The sequence below is a fragment of the Lepisma saccharinum genome, chromosome 17 (assembly GCF_977018435.1).
Source record: "Lepisma saccharinum chromosome 17, izLepSacc3.1, whole genome shotgun sequence".
Classification (NCBI taxonomy): domain Eukaryota; kingdom Metazoa; phylum Arthropoda; class Insecta; order Zygentoma; family Lepismatidae; genus Lepisma; species Lepisma saccharinum.
In genome coordinates, this window is record NC_139245.1 from 15222279 (window position 1) to 15247385 (window position 25107).

A 25107-nucleotide genomic window follows, 5' to 3' on the forward strand; every position below is an offset into this window, starting at 1 on the left:
TAAATGAAAATATATATTCAATGAAACCTTAAAAATCATGTGTCCTCCACTGGTAAAACTACACACAGTAGTCAAATTAAGGCCATACTTTTTGACTTATCTAATGATTTTATTCATGTTGAGGGGAATATACAATACGGTTGATAATATAAGACGTAAGCGAGTTACTACAGATATATCCGCGAAACTTACTTGTAAATGTTATATTAATTAGCGGATGCAAAAAAATCCCAACCAACTACCGGACTAGCAAGGCACCTCAAGTACAACAAACACAGGTTCCAAAAAGTTTCAGTTAGGCATACATCACACACCCTCATCGACACCAAAATCAAAGAGACTCATGCCATTAAGCACTTTCCGCACGAGCTGAATATTGACAACGGTCAGGCTCATCATGTTTGTCTCCCGTTATTACAACAGCTCAAACCTATCGCGTGCTGGAGACGAAATTGCTACACCAGCACCCCTAGTGGTAGTCGAGGAAACAGGAACCAGAAGTCAACCTAACAGTGAAGCATCAAGTTCCCAAGTGGATGGTGGCAGAGGCCACCGAAATTAATAGAACGTTTACAAGTAAGTTTCGCGGATATATCTTTAGTAACTCGCTTACGTCTTATAATCATTTTAGTTATGTGAGTAAGTCCTGTAACGTAAGCAGGAAGTCCTGCAATGGTGTCAAGTTCTTTTTGAATAACCCTGTGTAAAAAAATAACTTTTAATGTTGAAGGGGGTAAAAATCCTTGCAAATGTGCTTCTATATTTTCCCCATGACTTCAGTGGCGTGCCCAGGATTTTCAAAAGGGAGGGGTTACATATACCTTTTCTGGTAGTCATCCCTCATTTCACCATCTTTTCCTACCTTTGACATTCTTTTTAAAGGAATACTGAGCCAAAGGGAGAGGGGGGTTATAACCCTCACCAACCCCCCTTGGGCACACCACTGCATGACTTGTTAGGATCATAAAACATACTCATATAACTACCACACTTTATTGTTCTCTGAAAATGTATCTAAGTCATTGAACAGTGAATATTAACAAAAGAAATAAAGAGCAAGAACAATACAAGTTAACCTTTTACTACAGAACACTAGGTATCATACTTTCGACTTACAGTTCCTACATCGTCAGGAGAACATTGCACTGTTTTAGCTTGGTTTAGCTTGTTCTGCCTGAATCTTTTTCATAAACTCCTCATCCTGCATTGAAAGTTGTGTGAGCTTCTTTCCGATGCGTTCATGGATATCCAGATACTTTGCTATACACCGATCTATACAGACAGATTCTCCTTTACCCAACTCTGCATCTGTGTACTTTGGAGGAATGCACTTCTTATGACAAGCAGATGTCATCCGGTTGTACATATCGGACATCATCTCAATTTCTAAGTCCTGTACCAGCTGCATCTTGCTGGGATCTAACTGAGGTAAAGCTGCCATGTTGAATAAGGTAACAAACTAACTATCCAGTAAACTTTCTTGAACTTGGCGTGTATTCACCGTAGTTGGATTCTATAATACGCTGCCTGATTTTCATATGCTCATAACGTCGCTGGTCAACATGCTTTTTTGATGCCACGAAACCTGATATCCCTAGTACAGTAATAATTGCCCTAGAAGAAAGAAATGAAAAAGTAATAAGCATATTATCCACATGATGTGAAGCTAACATTTCAAAATTGATCAGAAACAAATATTTCCATAACTGCAATTGAGGTCAGTATTAATAACACAATGTATTGACAAGATATGTCACATGAAGCATTTGACATTATATCAAAGAAAATAGAGAACCATGAAAGGTAAAAAATATTACTAGCAGGAGTCTGGAGTTTAAGAGAAAAAATATTGGGCTACTGGAGTAACATAGGTGTAGCAACTCTAACTGGATGTAAATGGTAATGCATTCATAACTCCAAGTTTCTGTTTACTGAAAATAATCAAATCAGAAGAAGAGAGTCTATAAAGAAAGACATGATGGTAACAGTATGGTATACTGAAAACACATTTCTTCAAATTTACAGGAGAAAGTACTTACGGAACTGAGTTTCTGTATACTTTAGGAAGCTCGTGGAAGTGTTTTCTCCCTTCGTTCAACTTATTCAGCCAGTAAATCATGTATTTTTCGACATTAATGTATCTCCAATGCACGATAACTCTTGCCACCATTACCGTCGAATACGTGAATCCGTGTGTTCGATTATGTAACCCCCTGTTAGTGTAGCAACCACGCGGTAGTTTTACAAGATGACGTGTGAGCGTTTTTTTTTTTCCAATTTAATTTTCTATGTTTGCCTAACCTAACCTTCCTTGAATGGTTTGTGGATCAATTTTCGCTTAAAAAACCTTCTGTGAAGGTTTGTGTGGCATTTTTCGGTTAATAAGTTTGGAAACACTGCATATCAGCTGACGATAAACAACGTGAGTCAAGATTTGCCCGCCATATTGTGTGTAATGAAAGCGAATTAGCAACGAACAATAAATACTTGTAATGTGAAAAATTACGCTTTTTTCAGTGAAAAAAGCAAAATCCCATGTTCAAGAATGTTCCGCTATGCATAACAGGTAAGTACAAATGTAAATAATTAGGAAATAAACGAGTGAAATGTGTTTTCACTATACCATACTGTTACCAACACGACATAGCAATTAATTAAACAAGTTGTCTGTAAACCCTCCTTCACTGTACTCATACATATTGTGTACGCATTATTAAAAATAGTTGAACATTGGACACAGCGAATTCTCTCTTTCCCATCCGCTAGCAGTAGGTTTGGCAACAGCGCAATAGCACTGGCTGCATATTGGCTGCTGATGTTTCTTCTAAAAGTGTACACCATATAAAAAAAGGTAAAAAGTGCTCCCCTGAGCTTAGCACCATGCCATGAAGGTGTATAGGGGGTGTGGGGGTAACGCCCCACACTTTCTTGATCCGGTCGTGAGTGGGGGTGATGTGATCAGCATCATGCCCCTGACTGCCTTTACACCCCAGGGTTTCCCCCAGGTACCCGTGTCATTCAACGCTGGGTGGGTGCCTGGGCCGTTTCTAACGTTAGCAAAGTTCCCGGATTTGAACCGGCCGGGGATCGAACCTGGGACATTTAGCATGGTAGTCAGACGCGTTACCGACTAAGCCACCGTGGCCATAAGTGTACACCATATAGGTGTTACAAATGTAAGTTGGAGTGCTCCACCCTACACATGTCATGAAGGAATATGGTGTGATGTGGAGGTAGAGCTCCACATATTCTTGATCTCGGCCATAGTTGATTACCATCATGCCTGGCTGCTTTTACCCCTGGGTACCCATTTATAGAGGCTGGGTGGGCCTCAGAGCTGTGCAGAAACAGGGCAATGACTGGAAAAATTCCTTGTCCAGATCGCCTGGCCAGGGATTTGAACTCTGGTCTTCTGCATAGTAGCCAGGCATTCTACCAACTGAGCTACCGCGGCTCCACTCTGACCAGAACATTTTCTCGAACTATGAAACTGTCTCTGACATGCATTTTTTAAATTATATTTCCGTGGTCTTGCGGAGTTTTCCTTCGTCCCATCTCCGGTAAGTACTTTCAAAAAGTGTATAGTTTTGTTCATGTTGCAAATAGTTGTAGGTTAGGTTTAGTGGTGATAGTAATTTGACATCGTTACGTCAGCAGTGCTACTTTTGCTGGTGTTTGGGAATTTTTACGGAAAAAAACAAGTGAATGTAGTCCAGAATAGGAGTTTTGTTTTACTTATGCGAGTGATACTTGGAATCAAATATCTTCATTACTTGTGTTTTGCGAGAGACCCAGGTTCAATCCCTGGAGGGAGAGAACCGTTTCCCCCCCCCCCCCTGTTTAAGCGGCTCTGGCAACCACCCAGCATCGCATAAAATGGGAACCTGGAAGAAACACTGAAGGGGTAAAGGCAGCCAGGTACTGATCACACCACCCCCACGCCCTATATGCCTGCATGGTGTGGTGCAAAGCACAGGGGAGCACTTTACTTTTTCTTATTTGTGTTTTCCTAACACTGAAACAACCCTTATATTACATAAAACATTGAAATCTGTCGATTAAAAAAAACGGAGTGACTATCTTCACCAGATTTTAAGCTGTGCATGTCTAAGGATGAATAAATGTATTGTATCTAATACCTGCCCTATCCTGCTACATGGATGTGTGTACCTATTATTTAGTTCTATCTGTATGAAGCTTACATCGGTGTACATTTACTTTCGTGCAGGAGACAAAGTACTTTTTTCTTACATGTTATGGATTTGGAAAAATACCGCAAGGTGTTCTGATAAGGACCGGTGCTGCTAATATGCCACATGAACACAGGAGAAAGTACTTATGGAACTGAGTTTCTGTATACTTTTGAAAGGTCGTGGAAGTGTTTTCTCCCTTCGTTCAATTTATTCGGCTGGTAAATCATGTATTTTTCGACATTAATATCTCATCGATGCACAAAAGCTCTTGCCTCCATTACCTTCCACTACGTGAATCAGATGTTCCGTTTTAACCGTAGTAATTATTATTATTTCCTTTACTGTTGTAATCGAAGTATTTCAATGTTTATAATTAATGTAAGCTTCATTTCAACCTGGAGAAATCTTTTCAAAAAACGAAACTGTTTGTAGATCAACATTGCCTTGGAAAATATTAGTATTGTCCCTTATATCTGCATCCAAAGGATCCGGGAAATTGCCAATCTTTTCTAGGTACCTTTGTTTCTCTATATCACTTAAAATTTCAAGTGGTCCATTTTGTTTCCAATCTTTTATAAGAAAATAAGCTCGGTGCCGATCTGTATTCCACTTGTTTACATTTGAAAATTCACCAAACCGGAAGTTCTTTCCCCGCCATCAATAATCGAATTGTCTGATCAATCATTTTTTGTTTACTCAGGAATAACCCCCATAGGTAAGTACGAATGTGAAAAATAACAAAATAAACGAATTTGAGATATGTTTCCCGGAGATCAGAATTTTAATATTACTTTTGAAGGTGAAAATAGCCACATATACCGTTCTCAGAACCTGATCGAAACTAGCCCCACATGTTATTCTCACTACCTAGTGAAAATTGCCCATATGCTATTTTCACCATGGTGAAAATAATCGCAGCCTAAAAAAAATTGATGTAAATCTTAAGGGGGTACAATCGGTCAATAGCCCCAACTATAGAATTACAATAAGAGCATGCAACGGATTAAATTATCATGCTGTGACTCCGTGGCGAGCACTCTAAATACTCAGAAGTAGTGCATTCTAGCCTGTTTGGGTGTGAGTGATCACAAAATGCACTCATCACTGAGGTGTCTATTCCCGTGAACGTGGTTAACATTACATAAAACTTTTGAATGAACACGTAGAACATTAGAGGGTGGATGGATGTACTCTAGCGTCCGCTTTTCCTATCTGAAAACGGTGTTCGCTACTGCTTTGAGCCCCAGCAATGGCCCAGCATCTTACCTAGCTACAGCGTTATCTTAACTTAAGGAGGCAAGTGAATTAGAATTTTAATCAGATTATACCTATAACATTTATGTCTTTCTGCAGAATAGTTGGAACACTTTAAGAGAATATGAGATTATGTCTTCCTCGAAAAGACAACATGATAAGTAATAATTATGCTTGATTTTACAGAAACGTTGAATATTTGTAACATAAGTAGACCTCAGGCGTAACAGCAAAACTATTACATTTATTGTATCATCTAAAGTAAAAGCCAAGCTTCTTTTATTGTGATGATTTTGACACTTTTACACTAAATCTCAAAGTTTTATGTAATTCTAATTAGCACCAGTTACCCCCATTACTGTTACAATATTACTATGATGCCTACTTACCATCCAATTCCTACTTTTACGTGAGTACTTAGCGGCATTTCATTCCACGTCTATTTCATGATCACTTTTAAAAAAATAGTTTGGCCTTCCCAATCTATTCACAAAAATGCAGATTCATTCATGCCCACGTTTTTACACTATATGTATACAATTATTGTACTGCACACGCCGTCGCCAATTTCTTACTTCGGTCTCCCTTATCACACAAAACTTCAGCAACCTTTCGTTCTGACCTCATGCGAAGAATGGCTACGGTGTCATGTTAGGTCCGTTAGGTTTGGTTCTATTAGTATAAATACACTGAAACACTTTTATTTATGCTAAGAGATGTAAACTTAGCTAGCCTACCCTAACAACTTTAAGGCATTTTGCCTAAATTTAAATCATTCTGTAATGACGTCAGTACGCAAGGTTGCTCAAATGTAGTGCGATAAAGCAGACCCTAAATTCATCGCACTTATGCAATGCAAAGTGGTTGATAAGATTCGACCACCTCTAGAGGAAAGACAGATAGAACTGATAGGTTAGTAAGGTTACAATGGAATCGCAGGCAATATGTTATCGCCGTTCTTAATATACATAATATATGGGCAAATATTAATACATGTATGTCTACAAACACGTCTTGCGATTCTTAACCTAAACGTTACTTACCATGTTGTGTTGGTTAATTTGCTGTACCCATCACTGTTGTATGATGCAATTTAGCCGTAATTATGCGAATTGGTAATTTTAAAAATACCTAATAAATATATGCAATATTTTTCATAAATTAAAGTATATGTTTCTTCAAATGAACACTCCAAATTTATCTTCAAATACAGGACGCACATTTACTATGCATTCCATAATGGATGAATAACGGTGATCAAGTAATTAAGGATCTTACGATTAGCCCTGCAGTGCATATACATCGCTAAAAATATATATTTATGTTAATGTACGTCAAATGTTGTTTGAATTTTGCATAAGTATTTTAACACTAGTAAGTTAGATTTAGTTTCACCATACGGTAAATATGTGTGTGTGTCATTTTATCAGGTGAGGAATGGATTTATTGTCCCGTGTAGCCGGTGTAGGTCAATGTAGTTACGAGGTCAAAATATTCTGTTCAGTGTAAAAAGCACGTTTGTTGGACATTGAAGTTATAAAAGTACCAGTAAAAAATTGTGGAAGGATCATTCATGTAGTGGAGCGTATTTTTATGCTAGTACAACGTATGTTTTTAAGGTTCCTGCTTCCTTTATATTTCCACTTGCAATAAATAAATAGTTGCCGGTAACAAAGCGTACTTGGAGTAAGTATTTAACTTGAGATGCAACAAGAATTTTATGCATAGATTAGAATAAACTTATGAACCATTGTGCTCGTAGTAAATGAACAAAAATGTTTACATCACTTGTAGACCCATATGCTGGCTAGACTCTAGTTTACGTCCTTCTTGCCCACTCCTTCTTACACCGTTTACGTCTTTCTTGAGCACTCCTTGTTGCCCGTTTACAAAACCGTGTTAGCAGACAGCCGGCGCTCCGACATCCGTAGGGTAAGTAAGTTTTTGTTTTTACACTTTCTGTCACTAACCATTCACGGGAACGAGGTATGCCTACGAGGTTAGGTTAGGCCTGTTAGGTTAGGTTCCATTAGCACGCATTTCATCCCTAAATACGTGCTTCATCATCGAAAAATGTCCTCAGTACGTTCAATCACGCATATCCGGACAACATCGTTTTTTCTTGATTTTCTCCTCTAGGAAATTTTTCCTCGCCTTGGGATTTACTTTGTTGAATTCCTTATAAAATAACCTTTCCAACGATATATGACACGTATTCCTTAGGAAAAGGAAAAGGACGTAAACTAAAGTCTTACCCATATGCTTATCAGTCAAAAGTTTTAATGCCGTTTGCACACGTTGACCAATTGGAATTGGATCTGAAATAGTATGGGAGGCATTGAAATTACCCTCAACCAAGACAGGAAGCACTCCAGACCATTTGGTTGTAAAACGAGCTATAGAATGAAAATGTAAATGCGTAACCTCATGCCTCAATGCACCTGAACAGGGGGTATTCTGTAGTTCACACCTCAAAATAAATACCACATATACATTTTTATACATGAATGAAGAACTCAATCAATGAGTTGTTTGTCCTATTACATACTGCTGACACCTTGGGAGCTTACTTTCTGGAGTTGATGTGACCAGCCTCATTCTACTCGTGTGAGAGAGTGGTGTTGATCACATCACCCCAAGTATGGTCAAGATTCAGAATGTGTTGGGGCCTAACTTCACATCCAGTATGTGTCATCGTGGCATAGTTAGAGACAGTTGATTCCTCATACAACCATTCATACTAGCCTTAAATTAAAAGACTCTGTAACAGTTTGTTATATCGGAGACACATTTCTTCATTTTTGCACAGGAAACTACTTACGGAAACTAGTTTCTATAAGGTTTCTAACATTCGTCGAGGTATTTTCTTTCATCGTGGAATCTATTTCACCGGGAAATCATGTATTTTGCAAGAGAAATATCTCATCGACGCACAATTGCCATTGCTTTCCTACGAGAACCGGATGCTCCATACGTTTGATGATGTAACCCCCTGTCATTGTTTCCAACCCCCCTTTTTTTAACTATGGTTGCCTAACCTAACCTTATCGGAAATGGTTCGTGGGGCTATCCGTTAGCTACCCGTGCATAATGTATAATTTGCACACGTGACGAACATGATAGTAGGTATTTTTTGGTGAATAAGGTTGGAAACACTGCATACCGACAACGGTTGTCAACGTGTGCCCGCCATATTGTGTGTTAGGGAAGCGAAAAAAGGAATAATAAAAACTACTCTCTATGTGAAAAATTGTGTTTGTTTTCGTGTAAAAAGCATAATGGCACCTTGAACTATGTTCTGCAATACACAATTGGTAAGTATGAACCATGCGAAACACAAAATATCCGATTTTAATGTGTGTCTGATATAACGAACTGTTACCAAAGACTCAAAATACATTTGAGATAGCTATAACTTTGACCTTCTACTTGTCCAGCTATTTTGTCACAATTTGAAGCTGTTTGTTACATATGTGTAACCTTGGATTTTGTAGATGAATAATTCATATGAATAGATTTTTTAGTAGTCAAGAAATATCTGCATCTAGTGGACCTTATCTTTACATTTTTATGCTAGAGTTTTTGTACATTATGTGTTTGTAGTGTTGATGTTTATTTGTGTATGATAATCTAGTGTACTTATTCTGTAAAACACAAATATCCATACATAGAAATTACTGATAATAATAGAGATACTCATGTTGATCAGTATTGTTTCATTTCCAGTTTGTGAAGCATGACGTGAACTAGGCCACCACCATGTATTCAATATGCAAGCAGACCCATGCAGCCACTGGAGTAGAGCATACTCTAAGCTGCAACTTTTTCAACAGAAGGGAGAAGTCTCTTATTGTGGCAGGAGCTAACATTATAAGAGTCTTCCGCCTCATTCCAGACATTGATCTAAGGAAAGAAAAGAAAACAGGTGGGTTACAGTTGGTTGGTTTTGGACAGTCTGTCATCAGAAGTCTTATCTCATAGAACATGGGTTCGCAAACTTCTTCGTTTCATGGTGCCCTTAGTGTTTCAAGATTTTTCCACGGCACCCATGTCAGAATGTAGGCCTGTGTAACATTTGCAACGTTAAGTTAGTGTGTAAATTTGGTTAAATTTCAGTATCCGCAAAACATATTTTTCAATTTTACAGGAGAAATTACTTACCGAACTGACTTTCCATACACTTTTGAAAGGTCGTGGAAATGGTTTTACCCATCGCTTAATTTATATCGCCGGTAAATCATGTATTTTTGAAGATTAATGTCTCTCCGATGCATGAAAGCTGTTGCCTCTATGTCCTTCTACTACGTGAACCAAGTGCTGCGTGCGTTCGATGATGTAACCCCCTGTCAGTGTTTCCAACCATGCCATTTTTTTTTTTTTTTTGCAAGAACATGACAATTTTGAGGATGACAATTTTAACTGTTTGCCTAACCTAACTGAACCTAACCTAACCTTACTGTGCGTGGTTTGTGTGGCTATTTATGAATGGTTCATGAGGCTATCTGTAAATGGTTCATGGGGCTATTCATGCATGGTTCGGGGGTTTTCGAAACCGGAAAAAAAATATACAAAATCAGTAACACGAAAGTAGGTATTTTTTGGTGAAGAAGGTTGGAAACACTGCACACCCAGTGATCATGGACAACACTATACCTGCCGCAAAATTAGTTTGGTATTGACACTTGAGAACCACATGTTGAAATCAGGTCTACGTCACTGCGGGAGGGTGGGTTGCTGGCATGCGAGCCAATCAAAATCTCCCCAGTGCTTCACCCAGGCCCTGGTTACCTAGCAACAGAAAACGTTTTTCTCGGTGTTGCCGCTTATCGGATGATTCTTCCTGCTATCAGATTTCATGTTGTTGGGAGAGGACGTGTTGTTTGTTTGTTGCGTTGCGTTACTGTGATATTTTAACCAGTCCGTTTGTTTAGTGTTTATTGAATTTAGAGTATTCTTTGTTGTATATAGCGTGTTGTTTTAGTGTGTTATTTTTTGTACATAATTTTCTGTGTTCTGCTTGAGTGTGTCGTGTGCTTGTGTGAAGAATGTCAAGCACGGGAGGCAATACTCGAGATGACAATGTACCAAAGAGGCCATGCACTAAAAGAAAAAGGAATTCTTCTCAAAGGCCAAACGCGGGAGATGGTTTGTTCTGAGCGCAAATAATTTGAGCAAGAGGAAAACAATGGGGGGTCGTATCATTTCTGTAAACAAAGTTCTGGACAGGACTGCTGCTGTTTTCGGCGTGTCTAAGAACACTATTGTTACCATAGGGAAAGAAAAATATAATGTGGTAGAAATAAATAATTAAATAAATGTGAGGCTTCACAATTGGAAACCCCAGGAAAGAATAGGAATATCAGTAAACGCGTGACAAATTTAGATACTTTTCAGCAAGATGCTATTCTCGCCATATTTACTCTTATTATAGGAGGAAAGATCATCCCACTGTTGGGAAACTGCGCGTTTTGTTGAAAGATTCGGCATTTTTTCAAGGTGGGGAAACATCTTTAAGGGCAGTCATAAAATATCTGGGATTCTCATACAAAAAAAAATAATGGACCCAAAATAATGTATGGAGGCATATGGAGATGTGGAGGTAGAGCTCCACACATTCTCGACCTTGACCTAGGCCATATTATGGAGGTGATGTGGTTCACCAACCGCCTTTACCACAAGTTTGCCCCAGGTACTCACTTGGGCTGAGTCGACCGGAGCCGCTCGGGATATTTGAAAAAGTTCCACAAACTACCACGGGTCTCACGCATAAAAGTCAGATGCCCCACCAACTGGACTTTGTGCACTTCAGTTGCGGTATAATTGAAAGATGGGCAGACTTTAACGGCGACTTCGGAAAGAAATGATTATTGAAAGTGTATATACAGAATGGATTGAAAAGGTAACCTGTAAACAATGCTCGTTTCATTAATTCGTTCATGTTGTAAGGGAGATGGAAATGAATAGAAAAAACAATAACACATGCATCATTGTTGTCATCATTGTTATTTTATTTTCCTCGAAAAACAATAACACATTTCATCATTGTTGTTCCTTTTCATAACACGTTTTCCTCGACACAACGTCAGACGGCTGCAGTGCATACTGTACAGCATGATATGGCAACACCGTGACGCGTGTTCCTTCAGCTCGCAATACCAAACTAATTTTGCAGCAGGTATAGTCAAGATTTGCCTGCCATATTGTGTGTAACGCAACTGGAAAACGAACGAACAATAATTACTCGATATGTTGAAAATGGAAGTTATTGTCATGAAAAAAAAATGAAATGCCACCTTCAAGAATCCTTAGTAATGCTGAATGCATAAGTACTAATGTGAAAAAAAAAAAAAAGAAAAGAAACAAATTTCAGACATTTGGCGGTTACTGAAATTTTAATGTAAGTTTTACAGATACAAATGCAGGCTCGACCAGGACTGGCATTCCGTTCCATTGCTCTACCACTGACCTACCGAGCCAGCCTGATTTTTCGCTGTCGCTGTTTAGGTTGCTTGCCTTAAGTTTAAAATAAACACATATTTCAAATTCAGAAACATTTCATATGTACTAAATAAGCACATGTTTTGGATAAGGGTCATTTCACTGAAAAAATTGTAACATTTTGTGGTGCCCCTGTAAGCCAGCCATGGTGCACACTTTAGGAGCCACTGCCATAGAATATAAAGTTATTGTTGCAATTGTGTTTTACTGCATCAAACTGTATTACAGAGTGAATCACTAAGAAACCCCTCATTTTTGGTAGAATTATTGTTCCATATTACAGACATCATTTACTGAAACAATTGATAATATTTCACATTCAAGACTCGGGGTTCCAAATGAGCAAAATTACACTTTTTTGTGCTTATCATGAATTATTATTATTATTATTATTTATTTGTTCAGCACAGGATACATTTCCCAATTATGTTGAACATAATGCACTCTGAATAAATAACAAGATAGAATAGATAAAAAAGAATACATGAAAGTATGAACGTCTATGTACGCAATATTTACATCAATTTATGAACTTATTGTTGTCATTATCTTTTTTTTCAGCACACTACACGAGTCTGTGAACATATCCAAGTCTACAGTTTTTAATAGTTCATTCACAGTGTCCTGTATGCGCACTGAAGGTGAAAACCTATGCGTGTTCACCCTTGACCTCTCCGTGAAAAATAATTTTCGGTTTCTTGCACTGTGTCGGCCTACATTAAAGTTTATACTTTCTAACAGTGCAGAACACTCACCGCCGTGATTAATCAGTTTCTGTAAAAAAATGACATCACTGACGACTCTTCTGTTGAACAAAGTTTCCAGACCGAAATGCTTGCATAGAGATGTATAGTTATTTTTGTGATATTCAATGTTCACAATATTTACAGTATTTGCCAGCATATAAGATACACGTTTCCCCTTTAAAAATAGGTCTGAAAAACATAGTGCGTCTTATATGCCAATACTCGGTTTTTGATTACTGTACCTTCAATTCTGAAAATTTTCTCTGTTCTATGTTAGACAATTTCTTTCTTGCTTACCCACGGGTCCCAGGTTCGAATCCCAGCCTGGGCATTGGTGTTGTTTGTGAGTGTCTCCTCATCAATTTCATTGTGCCCAACCCTGTGGCCAAGTGGTTAGCATATCGCACTGCGACACCAAGGTTCCCAGGTTCGAATCCCGGTCGGGCTTGGTTGTTTGTGAATGTCCATTCATCAATTTCAGCATTTCATCACTCATCCCCATCTTCGCAAATTAGCCAAGAGACACAAAACACGAAGTAAAATAAACTAAATAAAAAAAATCAATTTCATTGTTTCATTATTGCGATTAGCCAAAAGTGGTTTTACATATTACTTTATATTTGAAATACTGTAAATTAATTATAAAGCTTTTCCCTCAGAAATATGTACAAAAAATAACCTTCTACGCCTGTGCATCTTATACCCTGGCAAATATGGTATAAAGTTGCCAACTGTGGCTGTTACGCAATCACTATACTTGAGAATGTATATCAAGGCTGTAAAATATTGTGAATAGTTTTATACCAGAATATAAAGATTTTTCACATTCGTTTAATTTTTGTTTATTTGGCAGTTTGAATCCATATTTCCTCAGAACACTTTCGTGAAATCAAATTATATCTTTACAGTTTTGTGAGGTCTTAAGTAAGATTAATTAGCCTCTGTTGTCTAGAGGCTATAGTAACTTGTAAGAAATAAATCCTACAGTGCGTCTCACAGTCAAGTTGTCCACAGAATGGCAGTCAGTGCTTCACTGTCCAGATAGCTGGTGTCTAGTTTGCACATGGGTCATTCCATGTCAAATCATCCAGAATTTTGTGAAAATGTCACCCACCATCCCCGATTTTGATGAAATTCGGTATGCTTATAGAACTTTTGATGCTGATTACAAAAATGACAACTTTTTTTAAATTGGTCAAAGGGTTCAGAAGTTACGCGCTTTTTAAAATCTCCGTGTACGCCACATGCGGCTCCACTTTGAATGTCACGCATTAGGTTATAAACGATTGTATCTTCCCTCGGGTTTGCCGTAGAAACTTCAAGTTTGTTTTCTCTTGTTCAGAATAGTATAAGCTTTCATTTAAACAACGTTTCAGATGAATGCATCAATAAACATGTATTTTTATATATAGTTTTATGTATTTTTTTTAGAAAAATAAATGACTAACTTCAAGAGCGAATTTCATGCAATGCCCCCCCTTCAATTTCCCCCCAATTTTATATGTAGGTAGCTCAGAGTGTGTACTAATGCCTGATGAAAAAATTGGGATGGGCGGTTCAGAGACAGGGTGATTAAAAAATCATTTGCATAAAATGACATTAAAAGTAAATCTTCTTAAAAATTAGCACAAAACCTGAAGTACAATATGTTTCAAGCTACAATATTCAAAATTTATGTTCACTATGTGTGAATGTAAGCATAGGCATAACCTGGCGGGGGCAAAGGGAAACACTTGCCACTACCGAATTTATATATTAATTAAAATTTACAAGTTAAATATATTTTGTGATCCTCCTGGCACTTGATGAACAAACGAATAAAGAGTAATAATTGTGGTTTTTCAAATGTATTTATCAAATAATCCTGGACACTATTTTTATGCGATGGAAAACTTTGTGATTGTCTCAACCCGAAGATAGTTTCCAAGTGACACCCATTAAGATAGTACCTAAAAATTGTACTCTATGCATTGCCAAAATTTCATGTACTATAAATTGTGCCGTTCACATTTTACATGGATATTTTGACCATTCCAAACACACTAAAGTATGTGACTTATCAATAAGTACATATGTCCATACATTTGTATTGTTAATGTCCACTGGACACAGAATATTTTGTGGCCAGTAGTAGGAAGTTGATGGATGAAGTGGATTCGAGAATTTAATAGCTGCATCTCCATTTTCACGTGGACTTTTGAAGCAATCCTACAAACAAGTTTGAGTGATGCACACAAATGCTACTACATAACTGTTTACAGTTGGAATTCGGGAAGCCTCTTCTTCATAAAAGTCAAACCATACAGTTATACAAAACATATTACATCAGCACATACTATTTTGCTCTGACTGTTAAACAACTAGTGTTTCGAAGTAAATAGTTACAAAGTTACAAGTACAGTTACTTTTTATTTAGGATTTCTAACTGTAACTAGCTACTTTTAAAAGTAAGTACCTGTAACGTTAACAACGGTACCAGAGTTACTTTTTGCAGTAGGGAAATAGCTAAATTGGACTATTCTGTTCAAGACTATAAAAATAAAATATGTACCTTCTCCGGATGCTACGTGAAAGGATTTTCTTGGAATTGCTGGCAAGGAAGCTATGCTTTGTTGAATGCTAAATTTAGAACATCCACGCTTTACTGTAATTCATTTCTAATTGCATGTGAAAACTCCATTGTTTTTGGTAGACTGCTGTGTTCGTTTGGAATGTTGTTGTTCAGCTAGGAAAAAGTCATTGTCGAGGGAGTGGATCTTTGGATCTTGTTGAACTTGGAATGGGGGAGAAAGAATTAGGTGCAAGTGGAATCAATGACACAATATTCAAAACACCATGGTCAGCATACAAATGATTTTTTTAATTATAATCGTTCAAGCAAAGCTGACTGTGTTTTCCATAATTTATTAGCAGTAATAATGTAAATATATGAATACATATTATGTACTAGAAACATAAGTAAAACACGGACGTCTTCATGATCATTGATTTTGTGTAACTTTTACACAAATGAATGATCATTAACAGTGCGTTACTGTTACAGTAACTGTAAAAGAAACCCAGTTACTTGTAAAAAGTAACTTACGGAACCTGTAAGTTCAAAATAGTGCATACTTTCTGGTACTGTTGTAGTACTTTGCAATCGCTGACACATTGTACTGTGGGTTGTTGTCATTTCACCCTAGATGATTACTAAGAAATTTATGCCTTGAATACTGTTTCTACGGAATTGGTACATAATTGCCGTACTTGTTGCTTTATACTATAGAAGTCTATACAAGTATTTTTTTCTGTCCCAACCATCCCGTCACAAGGATATTTTCTGTGGTATGTGGCGAAAAAGCTCAATTTGAAAAAAAAACTTCACTCAGCACAAATGTGTAGTATTAATTCTTACTTCATATTACGTATCCCCATGAAGAGTAGCCAAAAGAGAACTTCCATATTGAGATAAAATGCACAAAAAGAATGTTCTCGAAGATAAATTTGCTAAACTTGAGAATGTTAATAATGATTATATATATATAATTATATAATATATAATTTTTTTAAAAAAAATTAAGACTGTTGAAACTAACTTAGATACAGTGGAACCTCGATTTTACGTTATCCAGGAGACCAAGCTGAAAAAAATTAATACGCAGGAAAATGTAAAATCTTAGAAAATTTCTAAACAATTTACTTGTTGGGACAACCAAGATTGAATGCAAAATGAAGGAAAATGTAAAATCGAGGAACTTCAATATGAGTTCCACTGTAATTATTACTTGCAAATTTTAAATTAATCTATAAATTTGGGAGAGGGCAAGTGTTTCCCTTTGCCCCCGCCAGGTTATGCCTATGCTTACATTCACACATAGTGAACATAAATTTTGAATATTGTAGCTTGAAACATATTGTACTTCAGGTTTTGTGCTAATTTTTAAGAAGATTTACTTTTAATGTCATTTTATGCAAATGATTTTTTAATCACCCTGTCTCTGAACCGCCCATCCCAATTTTTTCATCAGGCATTAGTACACACTCTGAGCTACCTACATATAAAATTGGGGGGAAATTGAAGGGGGGGCATTGCATGAAATTCGCTCTTGAAGTTAGTCATTTATTTTTCTAAAAAAAATACATAAAACTATATATAAAAATACATGTTTATTGATGCATTCATCTGAAACGTTATTTAAATGAAAGCTTATACTATTCTGAACAAGAGAAAACAAACTTGAAGTTTCTACGGCAAACCCGAGGGAAGATACAATCGTTTATAACCTAATGCGTGACATTCAAAGTGGAGCCGCATGTGGCGTACACGGAGATCTTAAAAAGCGCCTAACTTCTGAACCCTTTGACCAATTTAAAAAAAGTTGTCATTTTCGTAATCAGCATCAAAAGTTCTATAAGCATACCGAATTTCATCAAAATCGGGGATGGTGGGTGACATGGCCTGGATGATTTGACGTGGAATGACCCACATGTTTGTGAAGTGTTAAAGTGTTAACAAGTGTTTTAGATTATTTTGTTTTAGTTTACGTATAAGTGGTGCTTTTCTGCAGTCTAATAATTCCACGCTATATGTACAATTTAAAACAATGAATTTTTGATGAGGAAAAGTTCCGCCTTTTTACATTCATTTTCGAGCGGGTTCTTCTATATTTTTACTGAATGCTCAGTTCTTTTTTTCTTCTACTTTGATTTTCTGCCACATTTGGCTAATAACAAAGGTGAGGATGAGTGATGATGTGATGAAATTGATGAAGGGACATTCAACAAAAGACACCCATGCCCAGACTGGGATTTGAACCTGGCATGCTGTGCTAACCACTCTCTCTTGAAGGATGGTATTTTTTTTTCTTTCACATGTTTGAGGAAAAAGCTTTATCAGATAATTAATTTACAATATTTCAAATGTAAAGTAACATGTAGGTCCACTTTTAACAAATATCTTGCCTAATCAATGTGCTATTGAAGAAAAGAGACAGAACTCAGAACTGAAATATAGTTTATTGCTTTCAAGAAATGGTGCTTTAATTTTTGCTGTGTGCTACTACGTGATCCAGGCTAATTTTTTTAAAAAATGGGCCCTTGCCCCCACGCCCACCCTCCCCAAATCCTTAATTGTTGGACATTGCTTAAAATGTTGCTTTTTACTCATTGTCCAGGCAATCTAAAGCAATTTTCCATCAAACCTGGAAAAATTGCTTCAGAAGGTTTTTAAATAGTTTCTAGCTCAGAAATCATTGCTAAATAACATATCCAAAATCGGATCACGGGAAAACCTCCCAAAACAAATTTGAAAATGGCAGACTGGCTATTGTGAATTTCCTTACATTGTATGTTAATTTGTGAATTATTTTTAATATTTTGTGTATTATTACTTAAAATTTGTGTTTTATTGTTGTGTCAAATTATATTTTGCCTTTTAAGAATGAAAATATCTGAATTGTGCACGATTTGTGAGAGAAAATTGGACAATGGACAAGATGTAGTTAAAATATGATCACCACAAATGACCAGGATTGCATGTAACTTGATACGTAAATGCTGATAGAGCTGGCTCGTGGATGATTTGCAGTTGCAAGTTATGCTGAAGATTCTCTCCATCATTGCAGCAGCCATAGATCACAATTACCTCAAATCCCTATAGTTGTACTTGCAGAAAACGTTGTTTGTCGTCTGAAAATCCAACCGTTCAGAAAATGTGTCTGGGAGGTAAATTTGTGGCAAGATGAAGTGACAGATCATGGACCGGACTCGGATTGAATTTTTGTTTGAAGTCCACTTTATGCACAGAAAGGCTAATTGGGGCTGGACCTAAAGTTTTAGTGGGGTCGGAATCCCTCCACCAGGTATTGAACCCAGTGTTTTCTATACACTTGTGTTCCACTTACAACTTAGTAATGCAAGAATATACCAGGTTTTGATGAAGGGTAGTGAGCAACACAATGAAATGCGAGAAAGTAGACAAATGGAAGACTGTAATGTTATTAAAAAAGGAATAGAACAACTGGAATTCATACCCCCATTTCATTTTGATCAAGTTTCTGCAACACTAGTACAGCAGTTAATTTTGATGAATTGCATTACATTGGTATGGATATCTTCTTCAATATAATTTAGAAAGATTCTTCTCAAATATTCTGCTAAAAAAATCGTCTTATCGCAGTGACGTAAGGCAGGGACCATCTCCCAATACTGTGTACAATATCCTCGAAATTCAATCATTGTTGGGTTGACATATCCGCAAGCTGCTCCTCTTTCTGTATGTTTTCACTGGCTCTAATACCACACCCAAAATTTATCTGGCCTCCCCGATCGCATAGTGATTACGTCCGTCGCCTTGTATATAGTGGGCTCAGGGTTCGATGCCTGGTGGAGGCATGTAGTGATTAGGATCTCACCTTAAATTGCATGTCCAGTCCTGATTAGCGTATGTGTGAATAAAGCGGACCTGAAGCAAAAACTCGAAACCACATCCACAATGTGCTCAATTGCGAAATCCTCAGAATTAGACAAACTGATGAACGTAACTGAACTCCGTTCAGCTGCAAATTCATTTTGTTTCCATTCCTGCTAACATTCAGATATTGAAGCCGTTGGAAGAAAAGCAATGCTTCTGTTGTATGACTGCGAGTCGTCGGAATCCACAATCGAACTATGTCGTTGAATGTTAATTGAAAACATTAGCTGCAGGTATATCGTTTGTTACACCTGAGTGTTTGTCACCTACCGATTCGTCCACAAAGTACCTTAATATATCGCACACACTTTCAAATAAGAATCTGGAAGTATAAAGAAGAGACAATCGCGGTAGAAGGAAGGGGTTGATATGTACAGAATAATTCCTGCTATGCTGTACACCCACTAAATCTAGATTTCCTCCTTAAGATGGTTTGCTGTTCCTGCACATCGAACCTTGATGATACTTCACGATGTGGATGCAAGCATAATCGATTGTCCTCTCCAACAACTCGTGGCAAGTGGTTGCAATAATAATATGATGACAGTTACTAGCGTATGCAGGATTCATTGTTTTGGGAAGAGGGGGGGGAGGCTGGAATTGTAAAAATGGGAATTACCTACGTTCTACTGATTTCGTATATTTGGAACTTTCACTCAACATTGAAATCTAAGGTTTAATGAAAGAGTGATTTTCATTTAGTACTTTCGTTATTCCCAAGTACTTTGCTATATCCATTTAAAAATTTTGATTTTTCTCAAAATTTTGGGAGGGACTGTAGCCCCCTTCCCCATCCATGTGTAAGCCAGGGTTTACGGTGATGAAGACGATAAATTAAACTTTGTCCATCCTTAGTAGTTGACTTTATAATTAAGAGAACTTAAAATAATTTTTTTTGAAGTAATTGTTATTTTCTCAGTGTCTTAACTTCTACAAATAACTTTTAATATCAAAGTTGCATAAGAAATGGTATGTTGTTGAAAGATAGTTTTAGTTTAAGTATTATTAAATGTAAATAACAGCATTACCTCTCTCTAAAATCTGTAAATTACTTTATTTTTTGCCTCCGTTTTTAGGGGTTTTCCCGTGGTCAGATTTTGTCCAATTTTGTATATGTTATTCAGCAATGATTTCTGAGCTAGAAACTGTTTAAATACCTTCTGAAGCAATTTTGCCCAGGTCAAAGTGTAAATTGCCTGGACTATCATTCTTGCTTGTAGAATTTAAATTTTCCAAAAAGATGCTGTAGTTTAGAAATTATAGCCATTTTTATAAATGTTTACCATAATAATACAGGGGCAATGAATGGAAAATTAAGAACTTTTTCAAACTTCACTTTTTAATAATATTAACAATGGATATATTGTTTTGTAATTCGAGTATATCATACCTTCAAATGTATACTAAACATAAAACATGACAACTTAAATAGCATGTGTAGTTTTCAAGAAATGACACGTTAATTGCTGCCGTGCGCAGCTGGTTGAAATATCGACCATCTGTCCGCAATGGAAATACAGGCGTGGTTCCAAATTCGACCATCTGGACGCTAAAGGTTAAATGTGAGGATTGTTCATTGCTTGGTGAAAAGCTGCTTGGCAGGTCTTCCTTCACCCTACAGGTTTGTTATAGGTTTGTAATAAGGTGGCAAATATATATTTTAAATATTATTAACCTAAAATATCTTTAAATTTTCAGACAATGCACCCAAAGTGAAACTAGAATGCCTGGCAACATTTAATTTGTTTGGAAATGTGATGTCAGTGCAGGCTGTGGCCTTGGCTGGATCCACAAGGGATGCCCTTCTGCTGAGCTTCAAGGATGCAAAGTTGAGTGTTGTCGAGTATGATCCAGAAACGCACGATCTCAGGACATTGTCCCTACACTATTTTGAAGAAGAAGAGATGAGAGTAAGGCATATTATTTGTTATAAAACTTGAAGCTTAGACTGCCCTTTTAATTCACATAGTTTGAAATACACATAAATTTTGTATGTTCCAGTACCAAATGTAAAATTCATGCAGCTGTGGGTTGGTCAACAAAGCCTGAAAAGTACAGATTCTAAAATGTTTTCTAAAGTATATTAAGTTTATGTTTATTGTGGTTAATAGTATTAGGTGCACCAACTGTGTTACAGATTAATTTCTTCTGTTAGAATAAATGTGCTCGTACTGTAGGGAAACTATAGTGGAATAATTTTTAACTGGCAGTTTACCTTGGGATCTATTTTCCCTGTCAGTCTTCAAGGATGGATGATGCCCTGGTGCGGGTGGTAGTCTCAGTTGCCAAGTGGACACTGTACATGCAGCATCAGTTTGACAGTAGCAACATTACCAAGTATAGTTGCTGCCTTTGCTTGTTGCTATACTTCCACATTAACATTTACTCTGCCGAGGGGGTCATCAAAAAGATACCCTTGTTTCGCCGAGAAATTTGGCACGAATTTTAAATTTGTACACTTATTTGATAAAAAATGTTATAACTCGTAGACTATTTGACCAATCTACTTCGGGTAACTTTTGTTTTGCAGCTAAAACATCAGGGCATGCAACCGTGCAGAAATCAAAATGCCAAAGCCAATAAGAGGCGTTGGATGGGCCGCGGCCCCAAACTTTCAATGAAAAAATCATAAAAATGGGGAGTTTGTTTCACATATTCGATAATGTAATGCACCCAGGAACATGAAATGACTTTCATTCGGTTGAGAAAGGACCATTCTTTGAAAATAAGGCTAAATTTGCATCCTCTTCCCAAAATAGGGGGAAGAGGGGGGCAAACTCCCCATTTTTATGATTTTTTTCATTGAAAGTTGGGGGCCGTAGCCCACCCAACCCCTCTTATTGGCTTTAGCATGTTGATTTCGCATGGTTGCATGCCCTGATGTTTTAGCTGCAAAACAAAAGTAACCCGAAGTAGATTGCTCAAATAGTCTACAAGTTATAACATTTTTTGTCAAATAAGTGTACGAATTTAAAATTCTCGTCAGCTTCCATACGTAACTTTGCAGTCGGGGGGGGGGGGGAGGGGGTGCATCCACATTGCGTGCCAACACTGTGTTTCCGACCTAAAAGAAAAGTATCAAGATAATAAAAAAAACAGGAATTTTGTAATCAGCTGCATGCATGCATCGACCAAAATACAAGTAAAGGTTAAGAGAAAGTACAATAAGTCAAGGCACTTTGCCTACAATTTTGTTGTACGCTCATGAGGGTCACTTGTGACAGATCTTTTTTTAGCAACCCTCAGAGTTACAACTGCACGAGGGAGGAAACTATGCACTTACAGTAGGTTAGGCAACACTGAGTTTCTCTGATCATGTTTATTTGGTTTTGCAGCATTTGGAAAAGAAAAGTAAATGTCAGCCAAGCACAACTCAACTGATCTACGACTACGATTCAAACTTTTCAGCTGCTAGTTCAAAATGTAGACTTTATAACGAACATTATGTGATGTCTAAGTTATACAGTAATGTTTTGTTCATTATACATTACGTTTTCCAGGAGGTAAAGATGAAAGATCTAAAATTGTATGAATATATAGAATCTGGGAAAATTTTATAACATTATGCTCTGTTGGAACCATGCAAATTGGATGTACAGGGTGTTTAAAAAAGAATTACCCAATTTCAAAAGGCTGTATATTTTTTATTTATCAAACCAGGAACTTGGAATTGGTTTTAAAATACACAGCTATACATAAATTTTTAAATAAAAAATGTTCATAAGTGCTCAAGGTGACCCCCTTTGGATGCTCGGCATATGTCCATACGAGAGAATTCGTCTGGAGTCACTGCTTCTGTGATCCGATTTTGCAGTTCATCCACAGTAGTCAGAAGTGGAGGCACAGAAACAGTGCCAACGGCGAATACTCTGTGTGGTAGGAGGTTGAACACCATACTATCACCGAAATTCACGCTGCACTGTTGTAACAGATTCACACACTTCAAAGCGCAGTACACAGAAAGCTTTTTGTTGCGACGTCGCCATTTTGCTTGAATCTGATGCGAGCACATGGGGGAGTGCCCTACTGTTACCTGCCAGCAATCATGTGAAACTCGTGAATATCCTCTTCCTAACAGTATGTTGTTCAATGTGTTTTAGTGAACGGTTACGGAGTTAAATGACTTTGAAATCGGATGATTCTTTTTGAAACATGCTGTATAATGTGGGAAAACAAAATTCAGGGTTCCACTCCACATTTAATTTTGAACATTCTATCACTCACGTTCTTGAAATTTCAGTATTTTGTTCCCTGATTGTTTTTTACTGGGAATTTTCACAGGGTGGCTGGACCAACCATTATCATGTCCCAATTGTTCGAGTTGATCCAGAGGGAAGGTGTGCTGTGATGCTTGTTTATGGAAGGAAGCTTGTTGTTTTGCCATTCCGAAGAGAGACCACTATGGATGATCCTGACCAAAAGTTTCAGGACATAAAGCCTCCAAGTGCAGCCTCGTCGAAGGCACCTGTTCTAGCATCGTACATGATTGTTTTGAAAGATCTGGATGAAAAAATGGACAATATAATAGATGTTCAGTTCCTTCATGGCTATTATGAACCAACACTATTGATACTGTATGAACCTGTTCGGACTTTTGCTGGGTAAGTTATTGTAAGGTAAAGATAGTGTTATACATATACTACTGGAAATATTTCCTAGTGCCAGATGCTAAATGGTGTATATTTTTAGTAAAGGATCACAAACAAAACTTGATGCAGAGAAATGCACTAGGAGGTGCATGTTTCTGCTCTATCTTCCAGATTTTCATCTTCCCTCTCCATCAGTCAAAGATTTGTTGTAATATTTGTAATCAAAACATTCTAGGTTCTAAATCCTGCTGCACAGGCACAGTCATGAATACTTCAGTGTTGTAATGACCCTGGAAGTCGCTGGGGTCATTAAAATTCCTATATGCATGCAACTGAACATGACATTATGACATTGATTTTAATTACAATTAAAACTGTGCATCATATAGTATTGATGCCGTGGTAGCTCAGTCGTTAGGACATCTGACTACCATGTGAGAGACCCGGGTTCGATCCTCCATGGGGAGAACCGTTAATTTTCTCACCTGTTCAAGTAGCTCTTGCGCTCACCCAGCATCATATACAGTGGGTACCTGGAGGAAACTCTGGGGGGTAAAGGCATCCAGGGGCATGGTGCTGATCACATCACCCCCACCTTCGGCCGTGATCAAGAAAGTGCGGACCCCTAACCCCACACCCCCTATATGCCTTCATGGCATGGTGCATAGCACAGGGGAGCACTTTACCTTTTCATCAAATACTATTAATCTAACTGTACATATTGCAGTCTTAAATAATTATTTTCACTGCTCTGTTTGATGTAATAATTTTTCATTTGTACAATACTTTCTTTTATTTTGTTCGAGAGACTTGTTTGTTAAGCTGACTTCAGTGGCAGAGTGGTTAGCATAAAAGGCAAAGTTCAAATCCTGACCTGGGCATGGGTGTTCTTTGTGAGTGTCCCTTCATCAATTTCATCATATCATTCATCTTCATAGTTAGCAGAAAGTGGCAGAAAAGCAAGGCATAATAAGCCAAATCAAACAATCAACTTGTTTATAAAAATAAATTCTTGGCTCAGTGCCCAAGTGCATTTTGACTTTCAATCTTGCCACAGAAGTTCCTGGATTCAAGTCCCAGTCCAGGCATGGGTATACTTTGTGAGTGTCATTTCATCAGTTTTATACAGTCATAGGTCGTAATAATCTTTATGATGAGCCAAAAGTGGTAGAAAAGCAACATAAAATAACAAAAATACAAATGCAAATATATTATTTGATTGAGATACTTTAAAGAAGATAAGACATTGTGTCTGTTATGCAGACCACAAGGTTTGATACATAATGTATGTCAGTTTGGAATTTTTCCAACATTGTCCGTGCATAAAATGACTCTTGGCACTCAGCTTTTAATAAATGGCTAACTATGGTCAA

The 25107-nt window shown here is 37.3% G+C and overlaps 2 protein-coding genes across 2 annotated transcripts in view; one reads left to right on the plus strand and one right to left on the minus strand.

Annotated features, from left to right (window-relative positions):
- Positions 1-979: 979 nt before the first annotated feature.
- Positions 980-6038, minus strand: LOC146001196 (mitochondrial import inner membrane translocase subunit Tim10-like). Its single transcript, XM_083138491.1, has 2 exons — positions 5837-6038; positions 980-1614 (listed from the first exon to the last, which is right to left on the minus strand). The coding sequence occupies exon 2, from the start codon at positions 1439-1441 to the stop codon at positions 1151-1153; it is 291 nt and encodes a 96-aa protein (XP_082994617.1). The 5' UTR covers positions 1442-1614; positions 5837-6038; the 3' UTR covers positions 980-1150.
- A 703-nt stretch (positions 6039-6741) lies between these two features.
- Cpsf160 (cleavage and polyadenylation specificity factor subunit 1) overlaps positions 6742-25107 on the plus strand; it is an 83601-nt gene continuing 65235 nt past the window's right edge. The window contains exons 1-4 of the mRNA XM_083138992.1: positions 6742-6776; positions 9174-9372; positions 20844-21055; positions 23427-23746. Coding sequence (XP_082995118.1) covers positions 9207-9372; positions 20844-21055; positions 23427-23746 — 698 coding nt within the window. The 5' untranslated portion in view covers positions 6742-6776; positions 9174-9206. The remainder of the gene's footprint in view (positions 6777-9173; positions 9373-20843; positions 21056-23426; positions 23747-25107) is intronic.

Coding starts and splice junctions, on each gene's coding strand:
- LOC146001196 (XM_083138491.1), bottom strand. CDS start 1,441: ATGGCAGCTTTACCTCAGTTAGATCCCAGCAAGATGCAGCTGGTACAG.